Below are 16,111 nucleotides of genomic sequence, written 5' to 3'. Positions count from 1 at the left end.
ACCCGAAATAAGGCGAGTTTAATCGTTATCGTACGACAGAATATAGACATTATTGCCTTTTAACCTTTTCGTTTGACAAACCTGTCAGTTTGATTAGATATGTATAGAAGTAAGATGTATACGTTTATATAACACGAAATGACTATTCATTACGTATTAATTATGTTTAACTTGGTGTCAATAATTGTAATTGTCCTAAAAAAACTAATAAAATATAAACAACTAAAAAATATTTGAACAACAGAAGTTTTTAGAGAGAAATAGTATTTTGTCCCAAACAGATGAACATCAACTTTAGCAATGCCGCGGGTATACCGTGTAACCGCGTATATAAATAATTCTATTTTATCTTACTCCCGTGCCAAGTTATAATTAGTATTTGCTTGGTATAGATTTTTTTATATACGTAATGATTAAATTAAAAACTCGTGTGACTCAAGAAGGATTTTACATTATAAGAAATAAAATTAGATCAGAACAATATACTTCTTTGATCTGAACAAAAACGCTCGCTTCAACAACCGTCCAACGTGTAACAGCATTTAAAGCGAAATAAATACAAAATGTTGGCAGTTGTTTTTGTTAGTTAGTTGTATCACTCGAACCATATCGCGTTCCTTTATATCAGAATAAAAGAAAAGTTTAATGTTATTGTCACTAATGAAGATTACTGTGTTAAAATTATAACGTGTTGAATGTTTAGATTTATTAGTAAATGCTTTATATATTTAATACTGTTAAAATGAAACTCTTGATATTAACTCTTTGTTTTTTAATAGGTAAGTTTTTGGAGTTTACCATATCATTTATTAAGCTTTTTTATATAATCAAGCATAACCATAGATAACAATATCTACTTCTCAAAACTTAATATTAACTTACTAATATAAAAATGAGGTAAGTTTTATTGTTTTCAATTATTGTAACGTTATGTCGGCCATGTCCATGTTCAAAAAGTTGTATAGAAGATATTACTCGAGACTTGAAAATACAGGCAATTTTTTTTTATCAGATGGTTACTCACCTCCACGCATAGACATTGGCATGGATAGAAATATTACTCCTACTCAGTCCTTACTCCATTATCGATAATGGACTACCCATAGAATGTAAACTAAGGGCTAAGACTATAATAACAGCTACCACTGTTTCAGAAAAGATCCTACTCTGATGTGAGATGAACCGGAAGGAATTTTTGCGGAGTTTTTGTTTAATATGTAATTGTTTATAATTTACAATTTCGCAAATAATTTCGCTTTGCCACAATCTTTCTCTACAACGAAAAACGATTTACCGACAGAACAAATGTTTATAGTCTTAATCAAAGTAAAGAAAATAATATGCATTGTTAATGAGAATATAAACATAATTATGTCTAAATATAGAATATGTCAAAAGGTTATCTGTATGGTATTCTATCTAACACACTGATTAATATTTACTTTGTGCGTCAAGTTTAAATGTGTGTTTGGTATATTATTAGGCGATGTACTCACCTAACTTAAACTTAGCCGAAACATCTGTCAAGTCAAACTATAGGTACGACCGATTTAGATGTTAAGGAACGATCATAAAATAAAATGATCTTGTAATGTAGCTATATATTACTTCTATAAACCTTATCTAGACCGAATTCTAAAGAATTTAAATTGTGTAAGTTGTTAAGTTAAAATATGATTTTTGAAGATTTCTGACATTAGTGGCACGCAAAAACTTCTTCAGAAAATCGTCAAAGCCTTTTATATTTCAAGACATATCTGATTCGCTTTTTTTTTCTTAACACGTCTTCTTGTAACGCTATTGTAAAAACAAATTGAAATCCAGTGAAACGCCGACACTTGAAAGCTAGTGATGAATTAATTAACGATAGGAATTTACCTAAATTGATATTTGCTATATTTACGACAAACGATTACGTAATCCAATTTTTTGTAAGTGTTCTCTGCCGCTATAGATATTGGTGGCGTATGAAATTTTAAAAATTCCTTACATCACCAATGAACAACCGACTTTGAGAACGAAGATGTTATGTCCCTTGTGCCTGTAGTTTATACTGGATCACTCATCCTTCAAACCGGAACACAACAATTTAGTCCAGAAGGGCTTGCGCAAAGTCCTATACCTAAGTCATGCTAGGTAATTACAGAAAAAAAAAAACTTTTTATTTAGAAGCGCGAAGCAACAAACAAAAAATCAACTCTAGAAACAGATTTACACTCGGACAGAAATTTCTATGAATATATAATTATTAATGTCACAAAACAATTGTTTCAAGTTTCGCTAAAGACTGCTAGTAGGTACTTAGAAATAGAGGAAGAATATCGAACGATATAGTCAAAAATCAAAAGTGGTATTAGTAGCCTTTTACCCTCATCCCTCCCTCTGTGGCATACCGCTGATGATACAAAGCAAAATCGCCATGCTGGGGATGGACGTTCGCTGCGACCTTAGTCCAAGGGATTACATCGAGGCTATTATAAAAACAGCTTCACGGAAACTCGGAGTTCTGAACAAGGTGCGGCGTTTTTTCACGCCACAACAACTGTGCCTGTTATATAAAACACAGGTACGGTCTTGCGTTGAATATTGCTCGCACCTTTGGGATGGCTCCGCTAAGTACCTACTGGAGGCCTTGGACCGGTTGCAGCGACGTGCAGTACGCATTATTGGCGACGTAAAGGTCACAAACACCCTTGAACCTTTACAATTGCGTCGCGAGATAGCAGCACTGAGCGCTTTCTATCGACTGTATCACGGCAAGTGCTCTGAGGAATTATTCTCTCTAATTCCTGCTTCCCCCTTCCTTCTTAAGTCCACGCGAGCTGGTTCTCGATGTCACCGCCTAACTGTGACATCAATTCCATCGCGCACAAAGAAATTTGGCAACTCCTTTCTTTGTCGCACTACCAAAAAATGGAATTCCTTACCACCTCACGTGTTCCCCTCCTCTTACAACCCGGGTTCCTTCAAACGAGGTGTGAAGAGGCATCTTGCGGGCCGGCAAGGCGGTGACGGCTAGTACAGAACATTCTTCCCGACTGTACTGGCCGTCGTCGCGTTTGGACTCTACTACCACTTACCATCAGGTGGAGTAGAGTCATTTGCCATCCCGGACATATATAAAAAAAAAAGCATTTCTTAGCACAACTGCATATATACTAATTAAAATCTACGAACATTGAATACTTATATATTGACATAAAAAAAAATAGTGTCTTAATTAATTTCCATAGCTTTAAAACTCTATAAACTATCTTTTAATATATTCAACTTTATTATTATTATTATTTTATTTCTATAGCTTGTTATTGTTTTCGTAAAATTAGGAACGATTTCTCAGAATATATAAAAATCTCTTATACTCGAACCGAATCCATTCCTCAATTCTCGCACATACTTATCAACCTCGCCAGTTTATTTTTTACCTTCATCGTCTAAGAACCAAACAGTAATCGTCATTTGGTCATAAAATGTATTTTTTTTTCTTACAATCAGCACGACTTTGTCATTAAAATGAATGTCTAGTGGAACTTGTTCTTCGCGGATATAAATCTCGATAATTATATACCTACACAATAAACAACATAATGTTAAAGTATTTGAATCTACAAATATTAAATACAAAAACAAAATCTTATTGTAAACATTAAAGAAATATTCATACGTGTTTAAGTTAATTAACATACAAGTATCTTAACAAACTGCGGTAACCCCGTATGCGGTAGGCCCTATTTTATTTCATCCCCTATTACTGCTAATGGATTTTCCAAAAACATTGTGTTTTCTCATAAGCTTAAATATCTATTTGTACATTTTCACTTAAAAAGAACTTTAATAAAAATCTTCATTTCGATAATTAAAAAAAAGTAACCTGCGTTCTGCGTCCAGATTTACTTTCGCATTTATAATATTAGTCTATAGGTTAAGTCAATACCTGTAGGTAACAAGGCCACCGAGTTCCCAAGCGATGTTTTCCACCACTGACGGTCAAATTAAGTAAATAATTAAGGGCTTTATTGGCGAAGAAAATTGTGAAGTAAAACAAAATTAACGCCTAAAGGATTTCTGTACCATTCAACTTTAACTAGTACTTAGAAATAATACTCTAAAAAACTTAGGCTACTCAGAAATTAAAGACGTCGGTACACCAACAATTGCCAAAAATAGATCGGACTGGAGAATTTTGCTGGACCAGGCTAAGGCCCACCCGTGGCTGTAACGCCTCAGATAATGATGATGTTTTTTTTATTACACTTCATAGGCAATTGTTTGACCGTTGACTTGACTGATCTTAAGCATCGACACGGTCTAAGATGTAGCAAGCTTGCATAAAAGAAACCTGTTAACTCTCGATTTAAGAACACCAACGTTGTACCTATCAGGAAATACGGACTCAGGCTAAGCATTCCACAGTTTTGTAGTGCGAATGATGAATGTGGATTCAAAGCGCTTCGTATGTAGGCGGGGAATTTCCACTGTGTACCTATGGCGCTTTGGTCGCGTTTGCCTAGCCGTTCGATAGTAAAAGGGGGCGGAAGGAATTAGTTCATGTAATTCCTGCGCACATTCTCCGAAATGTATCCGAATGAAAATATGTAATGTATGTTAATTGCACAACTATGCTGTATAAAGTGAGCCTGAGGGGAGAAGAGGCTTTAGCCGAGCAGTGGAACATTAACGGGCTGTTACTGTACTGTGTAAAGTCAGTCTGCATTGGTTATTTTTTAATGACATCAAATGCAAATAGCCACTGGCTGTAGGTACCTAATACATATTTTTAGGCCATAAATTTGAATTAGTCCTGTGCGTTCGATTGATTTTGGTTTCGAGCTTACAACAGGGTAACTTAAAGATTGAGTGTAAAATTGGAAACATATATTAATCTATGTTTATGTTCAAACATAATAATGTAATTAATAATACATAATCTAATAAAATTACTATTTATGCGTAATAGTTGACATCGCTTGACGTACAATAAGAAACAAGCATTTTTAACTACCGTAAATATATTCAGATACCAAATATAATAAATTTGGTATTTTTGGATAATTAAATAATTGTTATTTCTTTTTCACAGGATTTGGTGGCAATACGCCGTTAAATTCGTCGCGAAACAAATGGGTATGTAGCAGAAGACATTACAACCAAGTAAAAAAGTTATAAGCGATTAGAATATCGGAAGTGCGTTTTGGTGTCATAAAATGATGTTTTTCTGACCGATTTCGGCGATGGTGGATATTATAAAAGGAGAATAACTGCAGACTAACTAAATAGATATATTATAGTACCCAAATGTTTGCGCAAACACAGGTGCACTAATATGTTTAATATTCCCTCAGTCTTCGAACCGATGGAACAGCAAACCGATACGGGCCTCGCGGTATGCTGCCAAGTAGACAGTTACTGTGTAATAAAATAGTAAATGACGGACTTGACCTAAGTAGTAAAGCAATTATTTCAAAATGAACTCACTGAATTTGTGAAATATGAGTTTTCTATTATATAACCAAATTTTTGTCGCACGTTGGCAAACTGCTGTCGAGTAATACAGTAGACAAACGTTACATTTTACCTAACTAAGCTGTATTATCAGGCTATATATATGTATATGCGAAATACAACTTATCACGAGATCTCTTAATCTATCGCCCCGATTGACTTAAAATTTGTCACAGTTACTCCTTCTCCGACGCAGACGCTTACTAAGAACGATTTTTACGCAAATCCTATCTAAAATACATTTACTTATTGTCTACCCGTGCGAAGCCGGGACGACTAGCTAGTTCTGTTTATAGGTAGATTAATTAATTTGGGAAACTCTTATTTCAGCAAAGCCCGATGCAGCTTTGGCTTAATAAACAAGTAACCCAAACTATTGTAAGTATTATTATTGTTATTTTATTATTAAAAATATAATTCAATCATCACTACCCGGGTTGATTATTATTTTAAAAACATATGTATCTAACTTTTTTTAGGCTAATTACAACCTCGATTTGTTACCTCCATTTGTGACCTCAACTCCTGCAAGTACGACGGACGATCCATGCAAATATGACCCACCTAAACCAGATTTCAGGAAACCAGGCCGCAGGATAAGTGAAGCTAGTAATGACATCTTTTTTTTTCATAATATAATCGCTTTATTTAATACACGCTAATACTGATGTAAAATAATGTAACTGTCTGTATTAATCACTACTAATCACACTAACGGCCTTACTATTAAATTAAGTTTAGCGGGCGATTAGTTAAACAATGCTTTGTATTCTTCTTTCGAATGTCAAATTAATAATGATAGAAAGAGCGAAATCAGTGTTTAACTAAACAGCCGCTAAGTTACGTTTATATAGTAAGGCTCTCTCAATCTCTAATCTCCTTATACTCATTAGCACATCCGGCATAAAGCCTTCTATTTATAATAGATACATAATCAAAAACATTAACAGAATCTCATAGACAATTATTACTTGTACTAAATTAAATGGCAAAAGCTTTCTCCCCCTGTTAATGAAAATCTAAGCTATCATAAATTTGTTGTTACTATCGCCGATATAAAAATATGGCACTGTAAAAAATGTCCATCTAATAAGCCAATCCAAGGGGTGGGTCATAGTCAAATCCTTTTTCCGTGCAGTTTGCCACAATGCGCAGATGAACCGAGTGATGATGATGATGATGAAATAGAAAGGATAAATAGAATTAATACAAATATTTTGTTTCCAGAATGTTTTGAATATATATGGGAAAGAACAAACCGAGAAAATAAAAATAAAAAGAGCGATGAATGTAAGTTTTATTCTGGATTTTAGTGTGTGCGTATCTAATATGGCAATTAATTTGAAACAAGTTAAACAAAGAACAACACCCACCTGATTGTCCTGAAAAGTTTTTTATTGTCAACACAATATGATGCACAGTGGACCTCAAATTACTTTTAAATTATTTTTAACTTAAAAATATTACCATGTTGTTTTTTTTGTAAAGGTTTTCAAATATATCTAAGTAAGCTCCAGAGCAAGCCACATTTTGCGATCGGCGGTAGAGATACATCCCCGGGGGAATTTCCACATATGGTATGTACAGAAAAATATTTAAGTCTAATTCGTTTTTTTTTTTAATTTAGTATGTTATTCATAACAGAATATAATAGACAGATTACAGATGTTCTATTTCAAATATTTTGCATAAGCTCTAACGTAACGTTTAAACATCCTGTTTGTGAATTGTAAAACTTCTCTGAAAATAATTGTATATCAAAATTATAATTTTTAAGGGCGCAGTCGGATGGAGGGTTGTTCACGGTACATGGATATTTAAGTGTGGATGCACCCTCATCAGCTCGAAGTTCACCCTCACTGCCGCACATTGTACAAAATCACCACGTGATTCGAGTTTAGCGAATCCTATACCTGAGATTGTCAGACTTGGGGACAAAAATATTATCGACATCGTAAGTACGATTTCCATGATATTAACTCCCAAAAGTTTGTTATATTTATACCACCAACTCACCATTTGATGGCGGCCAAACTCAAGAGAGATTAGCCAACTGCGCAAAACATATTATAGTGCCATGTGCCCTAATCCGATCGGAAGGCTATCCGACAAGAAATCAGGCGCAAGGCTTTTCGTGCTATTCACGACACGGGAACACTAAATTTTCAACAAAATTTCGACGAAGATATTTACAGGAATTATAGGCGTAGCTATGTATTATACTATAAATTTAAAAACAACTTAAATTCGTTATATCGTAATTATAATCATCGATTTACAGATTACATGCTTTATTATTAAAAATACTAATTAACTATTATGTAGTACATGAAATTTATATGTATCCGTGTTTTTATTACAACTATACAACTTCAATGAACCGATAGACGCTACAATTTTACGAATAGAATTGAAGCAACTCAAGTGCCAAAGCGCCACAAATGCTCACTCGTATATCAAACAGAAATTTAGTCTTTGGCTTAAGACCTGTCTAAAAAAATGGTCAACACTTTTGGTGACCAACAACTTTGTGTTTTTTTAGTAAGTGGTCACTAACGCCCATAGACATTGGAATTGTAAGAAATGTTAACCATCGCTTACATAGTCAATGCGTCACCAACCTTGGAAACTAAGATGTTATGTCTCTTGCGCCTGTAATTACACTGGCTCACTCATCCTTGAAACCGGAACACAACAATACCAAGTACTGCTGTTTTGCGGTAGAATATCTGATGAGTGGGTGGTATCTACCCAGCTTGCTCAAAGCCCTACCACCAGTGAAAACTATTATGTAATATATGAACTTGAATTTAACTATGCTATATTTTGTAATTTGTAATTCACACCAAATATGTATATATACGTGTTTTGCACAGCCCTACCACTCCAATAAACCAATAGACGCTAAAATTTTACGAATATATTCACATCCGCTGTATGCGGCACCAAAAAAGTATTATGATATAGCGCTAATTGAAATAGTTGAACTTCGTGAATTTACAAGATACGTGCAACCAGCTTGCCTATGGAGTAACTTTAGTACTGACGATCTTGGAACATCAGCTACTTTAACTGGATGGGGGGTTGTTGAAACCGGTATTTATTTTGTTATCATATTATTCATTAATCCTAATTAATTTGTTTCTATTAAAAATATTATACCTTTCTTATTTAACATACGTACGTATTTATAAGTTAATAACCTGTTCAAATATTGCGAAGATCCACTGAAAACGCACCGCTTATTAACTTAATAAGCTTAATTATAAATTCTTATATTTCAATTATGCCCAAGGATGCCTTAACAGGTATGTTTTACAATTAAAGGATTTTGTCGAACGTAATTGCATGTCCCAGGTTATTATTATTATATATTGATATATTATATAAAATATTTTAGCTACAAAAAAAGTATCTCCGGAATTACAAGCAGCTGTAGTTGATATCGTAGATTCAGAGCATTGTGACGCTTTGCTGAGGCCGTCGTGCAGTCGACATTGGTGTGGAATTCAGGAGCACCAGATATGCGCCGGGAAACTGGCGGGCGGTATCGACGCGTGTCAGGTAAATACTATGGCACATATTCTGTTGTAAGCTATTTCTGAACTAAGCTAATTTGTCAGTACAAAACATTGCTTTCTCATTCTCATCTGTTCGATTAAAAATACTATTCATTTTTCTAATTAAAAATGGTAATTTATTATAATCGTTACGAAATATTAAATGTTAAAATTTTAAAAATGCGATAAAAAAATTATACAGTAATTAGTAAAACAAGTTTTGTTACCATTATCAACTTACATAGGAGTCAGTCAGACACACGATATATACGACATCAAAATCTAGGTAATAATATTTAGAGTTCATGTTTTTAATTAGTCATAAGTTATCCTATAATGTTAATTTTCATGCTGAAAAAGAGAAAAAATAGAAATCATGCATTTGAAACATATTAGATAAAAATATATACATGGACAAACTATTCGAAGCCAAGAGGTCATCTCTGCCATACATTACTATGAGATTTGAACTATCTAGAATTAAGACTTAATTATTATACAACTTAACTATCATAACCGTTTTGCGATATTATAACTGAAGGATAAAGAAATTTACATTAAAGATATAGTACAATACAGTAACGGCCTGTGAATGACCCACTGCTGGGCTAAGGCCTCCTCTCCCTTTTGAGGAGAAGGTATGGAGCTTATTCCCCCACGCTGCTCTAATGCGGGTTGGTGGAATACACTGTGGCAGAATTTCAGTGAAATTAGACACATGCAGGTTTCCTCACGATGTTTTCCTTCACCGTTTAGCACGAGATGAATTATAATCACAAATTAATATACTAACACTTAATATTAAACTATAAATAGTGTACATTAAAGAGATCGTAGTAAGGATTTAATTTATCGCTACATCTTACTAAACAAAGTCATTCCACCGCGTCTGTCTGTCTATCTGACTCAAAATCTACCGAACATTCTTTACTAACATAAACCAGATACTACATACCCTCATTCTACCCGTGCGAAGCCGGTACAAACTGTGTTCGAATTGTAAAACAATTTCAGATGACAAATGAATGTATGAAGGATAAGAAATGAGAAGTCAGTGATTTAACCTAAAGCTTACGAATGTGACGCCGCTGATGTAAGCTGGTTACATTATGGTTGAATAAAATTAATTTTATTGCAGGGTGATTCGGGCGGACCTCTTCAAATGAAATTACCTCTTCCTAACTCTGTGGAAGGGTCAATACACTATGTAATCGGTGTGACGTCATTCGGCATTGGATGCGCTCGACCCAACCTGCCCGGCGTCTACACCAGAGTTTCCAGTTTTGTTGATTGGATTGAGAGTATCGTGTGGGCTTAGAAGTTTTAGACGTTATTAAATAATTGAAAATATGAGTTTTTATATTTTTCTTTATCTAGTTTAAACTATATAAAGAAAGTTAATCTAACTTAAACCTTATTTTATTTAAAGCAAAAACAATAACAAAAAAACAATGTTCGGTCGGAGAAGAAGAGACCCGGGGAGGAACGAAGTCCTTTGCGATATTTTTTTGGTGTGCGAATGGAATTCAGGAACAGCCTTGCTACTGGATACGTGCCGTTGAGCAAACCGTTCAATGATGACATGCTTTATGATTGTAACACTAAAAGTACAAATACATTATCGGCATAACGTTTTAATTTACGCGGGAGTTATATCGTGTCTTCATCGCAATTTTATGGAGGAAAGTCAAGAAACCGACAATGTAGCAAGTGTAAATAATGCAATCTTCAAAAATACGTTAATAGATCCTGTAAATTAATTCAAATATACATACATTACATACCTTCAATACACATGATTCCAGTGTTTACTATTGCCAGTATAATCAGAGAAATAATTTTATAATCATATGCTAAGCGTCAAAAAAACTATCGAAAGAAAAAAAAAACGAAATCAACGACCATTATCAAGCAATTATAACAATATTTAATTTATAGTAAACCGGTTTGATTGTTTGAAACTTTTAAATACATTTTTGACGTTTAATTTATTGTTTAAATTAATTTGACATGTTACTATGTTTGTTTATATAGTTTGTGTGAAATAAATCATCTCGACTTATGTAAAATATTAAACTATATTTCAAAAAATATTTAGCAGTAATTCAATTTGTCTGTTTTAATAGAAACTGCTAGTTGCTAATAACTGAAAGGCAATCAAAAAAACGCGGTTGCCTCACTGTAATTATAAAATAATTAAGGATTAATTTAAATTAATATTCCACCAACCCGCATTGGAGCAGCGTGGTGGAATAAGCTCCAAAACCTTCTCATCAAAAAGAGGAGAGGAGGCCTTTAGCCCAGCAGTGGGACATTCACAGGCTGTTACGGTTAAATTAATATCTCAGGAATCACGGCAAAATTAAAATTCTCACGCAAAAAGAAAAATTATAGTGATGGCCAACGATATGATGCGATGCGATGCGATTCCATTAGTATGTACTATGTTTACCACATATTCTACCAATAACCTAAATCCAGCAATATTTAGTATTATTGTGTTCCGGCTTAAAGGGCGATAGAGCCAGTGTAACTAGGCAAAAGGGACAATTTAGTTGCCATGGTTTATAGGGCCAATGTACATGGGTGGGGGTGATTATTTACCAATATTATAAAGAAAATAAATAACAGACCACATTTTTCAAAAGTTCTGTCTCATAATGTCGGACGAATGTACGACGAGCCACCACTCACACACAAAATCCGTAGTCATAACCTAAGAAAACAATAATAAATAAACGCATGAAAAAAATCGTAGGCTGGTGCTTTATGCGTATATGTATAATGACAATCAATAAGTGGCAAGGTTTGCCCTTGATGTCCGTTTGTGACTTAGATTTGAGCACACCATGTTTATTACACGGACATCGAGCTTATTTGTGTTGGCTAAAGACGGACTGACAAAAAGTATCGTACACTCAATTGCTCTTCGAAATTAATTAACTACTTTAGGATAAAAATATATTACGTTTTTCACTTTACATTTAACTTTAAATCAAACAATGAATATGTCCATTACATTAATGAAATACATTGAATTGAGAAAATGAATGGTTGGTGTTTTTTTTTTTTTGTTTTTATCGGCGGTTATCGTCTACAGCGCTCCTTTCCTTTTCCCGTCATAGATCCCATCCCCACAAACTTACAATAAAATCGTTACTTTTTTATTTAAAAACCAAAATATAAATAATAAGTAGATACAATTTATATGGCAGAACAATGTTTGCCGGGTCAGCTAGTATTTCCTATAAATTAAAAACAATCGTACAAAATTTTGCACGCACTGCGTTGTGATAATAACAAATGCAGAATGTAATGTCAAAATAACGCGATGCTTTTCGTGAATGACATGCGCATGTTGCGAAGTTCGATGAGGTGGACTTAGCGCCATTTGTCATTCAACACTATGAATATTTTCGTTTTGTTTAAAATACAAACTACGGTTAAATTATTTGGACATTGTTCATACGAAAATCGTGATAAAAAATGGGTTGATGGGTTAGGAGGGTAAAAATTTGGAGTTATACGTATTTTTTTATGCTAAATCCAAATAATATACAAAAGAAAAAAAATCTGGATAGGGACACCCTTATCACCTAGCGGTATGAAATATACTTTACGACCTATTCTCATACCTCCCAAACAAACATAACAAATTTAATAAAAAATCGGTTGAGCCGTTTCGGAGGAGTTCGACCACAAACACCGTGATACGAGATTTTTATATATTAGATATGAATACACCGCGAAGATGATTCCTTCTATCATAGACAATTAGACACTTAGTGTCAAAAGTTTCAACTTGGCGCAATAATGCAATGCACAGAGTAGACGTGACACGAGTAACTTTCATCTAAAGTAAATAAAATTAGTAAGTAATTATAGTCGAATGCAAGCACTGTGGTACGACATGTCAATACGATAGTCTGTAGTTCTTCACCGTGCGCGCTGCGAGGCATTTTACAGTCGTGAATTTCAAAGGGTTCACTATGGCGGCGAGGCTCTGTTGGGTCGCTTTGAGGATATTATTGCCTTTTGACCTTTTCGTTTGACAAAACTGTCAGTTTGATTAGCTAGGTATAGAAGTAATATGTATACGTTTATAACACACAATGACTATTCATTACGTATTCATTACATTTACCTTGATGTCAATAATTGTAATTGTCCTAAAAAAACTAATGAAATAAATATTTGAACAACAGAAGTTTTTCGAGAGAAATAGTATTTTGTCCCAAACAGATGAACATCAACTTTAGCAAAGCCGCGGGTATACCGTGCAGCCTTGCATATAAATAATTCAATTTATCTTACTCTCGTGCCAAGTTATAATTAGTATTTGCTTGGTATAGATTTTTTTATATACGTAATGAGTAAATTAAAACCTTCCGACTCAACAAGATTCTACATAATTTGAATTAAAAATATATCAGATTTTTTTATCTGTAAAAAAACGCTCGCTTAACTAACCGTCCAATGTGTAACAGCTTTTGAAGCGAAATAAATACAAAATGTTGGCAGTTGTTTTAGTTAGTTAGTTGTATCACTCGAACCATATCGCGTTCCTTTATATCATAATAAAATAAAAGTTTAATGTTATTGTCACTAGTGAAGATTACTGTGTTAAAATTATAACGTGTTGAATGTTTAGATTTATTAATAAATGCTTTATATATTTAGTACTGTTAAAATGAAACTCTTAATATTAACTATTTGTTTTTAATTGGTAGGTTTTTGGAGTCTATCATATTTATTAAGCTGTTTTATATAATCAAGTATAACCCTCGATATCAATAACTACTTAAAAAACTTAATATTAACTTACGAATATGACGAGCCGGTTGGCGTGGTTGGTAGATACTTGCCTTTTCACGCCGAAGGTTGTCGGTGCGATTCCCATCCAGGACAGACATTTGTATGCATGAACATGTCTGTTTGTCCTGAGTCTGGGTGTAATTTTCTATATAATTATGTATTTACAAAAGAAAAGTAGTATATGTAGTATGTCAGTTGTCTGATTCCCATAGCACAAGCTTTGTGCAAGCTTAATTTGGGATCAGATGGCCGTGTGTGAAAAATGTCCCAGGATATTATTATTATTACTAATATAAAAATGAGGTAAGTTTTATTTTTTTCAATTATTGTAACGTTATGTCAGCCATGTCCATGTTCAAACATTTACTGGAGACTTGTATTTTACAAGCATTTTATTTTTTTGCACGGCAAAGCATTTATATATTATAAGCATTGCACGGGTAGAAATATTCCTCTTACTCAGTCCTTACTCCATTGTCGATAATTGACTACCGACAGGATGTAACCTAAGGACTAAGACTATAATAACAGCTACCACTGTTTCAGAAAAGATCCTACCCTGATCTGAGATGAACCGGCGAAGGAATTTTAGCGGTTAATTTGTAATTGTGTACAATTTAATTTCGCCACAGGAATCTTTCTCTACAACGAAAAACGATTTACCGACATATCAAATGTTTATAGTCTAAATTAAAGTAAAGAAAATAATATACATTGTTAATGAGAATATAAATACAATTACAACTTGAATGACGAATTTAAGGCGACGATTCGATATTTATTTTGTGATAAATAATCTTGTATAAAATGTTTTTAAAGAGTTGAGTTTTAAATTTTGCAATTGTCGAATATAAAAATGTGTTTGGTACTTTATTATACAAATAACTCGCAAGGGCGGATGTATTGACCTAACTTAAACTTAGCCGAAACATCTGTCAAGTCAAACTATAAGTATGACCGATTTAGATGTTAAGGAACGATCATAAAATAAAATGACCTTGTAATGTACCTATATATTACTTCTATAAACCTTATCTAGACCGAATTCTAAAGAATTTAAATTGTGTAAGTTGTTAAGTTAAAATATGATTTTTGAAGATTTCTGACATTAGTGTCACGCAAAAAAAGAGCCGAGATGGCCCAGTGGTTAGAACGCGTGAATCTTATCCGATGATCGTGGGTTCAAACCCGGGCAAGCACCACTGTATTTTCATGTGCTTAATTTGTGATTATAATTCATCTCGTGCTTAACGGTGAAGGAAAACTTCGTGAGGAAACCTGCATGTGTCTAATTTCATTGAAATTCTGCCACATGTGTATTCTACCAACCCGCATTGGAGCAGCGTGGTGGAATAAGCTCCACAACCTTCTCCTCAAAAGGGAGAGGAGGTCTTAGCCCAGCAGTGGGACATTAACAGGCTGTTACTGTAAAAACTTCTTCAGAAAATCGTCAAAGCCTTTTATATTTCAAGACATATCTGATTCGCTTTTTTTTTCTTAACACGTCTTCTTGTAACGCTATTGTAAAAATAAATTTAAATCCAGTGAAACGCCGACACTTGAAAAGTAGTGATGAATTAATTAACGATGGGAATTTACCTAAATTGATATTTGCTATATTTACGACAAACGATTACGTAATCCAATTGGAAATAGAGAATAAACCGTTGCAATAATACATACGTTCGAATATCATCACAGAAATCAGTCTACAGTTGTTTTGCCCACCCACCTATATCTACGAAGATGTTATGTCCCTTGTGCCTGTAGTTACACTGGATCACTCGTCCTTCAAACCGGAACACAACAATACTAATTATTGATTTTTCTGCGTAGTCTAAAAGGACTTGCGCAAAGTCCTATACCTAAGTCATAATAGGTTATTACAGTAAAAACTTATTTTTATTATTTATTTATAATATATATTAGAATTTAAATTTGAAATTATAGAAGCGCGAGCAGCAAGCAAAAAATCAACTCAAGAAACTGTTTCTTTAGAAGAAGAAGGTCTCTTTGTTATTATTAATTCACTTACTTTAAGTTAATTGCGAACGAACTTATTAACATCAAGTGCGAGAATGCACAGGTAATGAGAGTACGTAACCACTATGGGAATGTCTTAAAATATTAAACCATGCATGCGCCGCCTCTAAATAGAGTAGGTAAGGTACCTAACTATGTACTGAGTTACTTGCAGGAACATTTTCGTTCCGAACCAATGGTTGTAGTCTTTT

At 33.8% G+C, this 16,111-nt stretch overlaps 1 protein-coding gene across 2 annotated transcripts; it reads left to right on the top strand.

Moving 5' to 3' along the window:
- The first annotated feature begins 603 nt into the window (after positions 1-603).
- LOC126773384 (serine protease snake-like) lies at positions 604-12,113 on the top strand. Of its 2 annotated transcripts, none has more exons than XM_050494320.1 (10): positions 604-779; positions 5,081-5,124; positions 5,833-5,880; positions 5,982-6,111; positions 6,730-6,792; positions 6,991-7,079; positions 7,280-7,456; positions 8,379-8,598; positions 8,903-9,066; positions 10,492-12,113. In XM_050494320.1, exons 1-10 carry the CDS (start codon positions 716-718, stop codon positions 10,501-10,503), a joined length of 1,011 nt encoding a protein of 336 aa, XP_050350277.1. In that variant the 5' UTR covers positions 604-715; the 3' UTR covers positions 10,504-12,113. The 2 variants fall into 2 exon arrangements, with proteins under 2 accessions (XP_050350277.1, XP_050350276.1); XM_050494319.1 differs by lacking the exon at positions 10,492-12,113 and adding an exon at positions 10,201-10,412.
- Positions 12,114-16,111: the final 3,998 nt, after the last annotated feature.

This window comes from Nymphalis io, chromosome 14, assembly GCF_905147045.1.
Source record: "Nymphalis io chromosome 14, ilAglIoxx1.1, whole genome shotgun sequence".
Lineage (NCBI taxonomy): Eukaryota > Metazoa > Arthropoda > Insecta > Lepidoptera > Nymphalidae > Nymphalis > Nymphalis io.
The sequence above is the reverse complement of the archived record's forward strand: the minus strand, read 5'-3'. Positions and strand labels throughout refer to the sequence as shown.

Bases quoted from the DNA above. Each gene is read 5' to 3' on its own strand.
- LOC126773384 (XM_050494319.1), top strand. From the start codon at position 716: ATGCTTTATATATTTAATACTGTTAAAATGAAACTCTTGATATTAACT. The intron at 780-5,080 runs GTAAGTTTTTGG...TCTTTTTCACAG, and splicing joins AACTCTTTGTTTTTTAATAG to GATTTGGTGGCAATACGCCG. The intron at 7,080-7,279 runs GTATGTACAGAA...ATAATTTTTAAG, and splicing joins CGGGGGAATTTCCACATATG to GGCGCAGTCGGATGGAGGGT.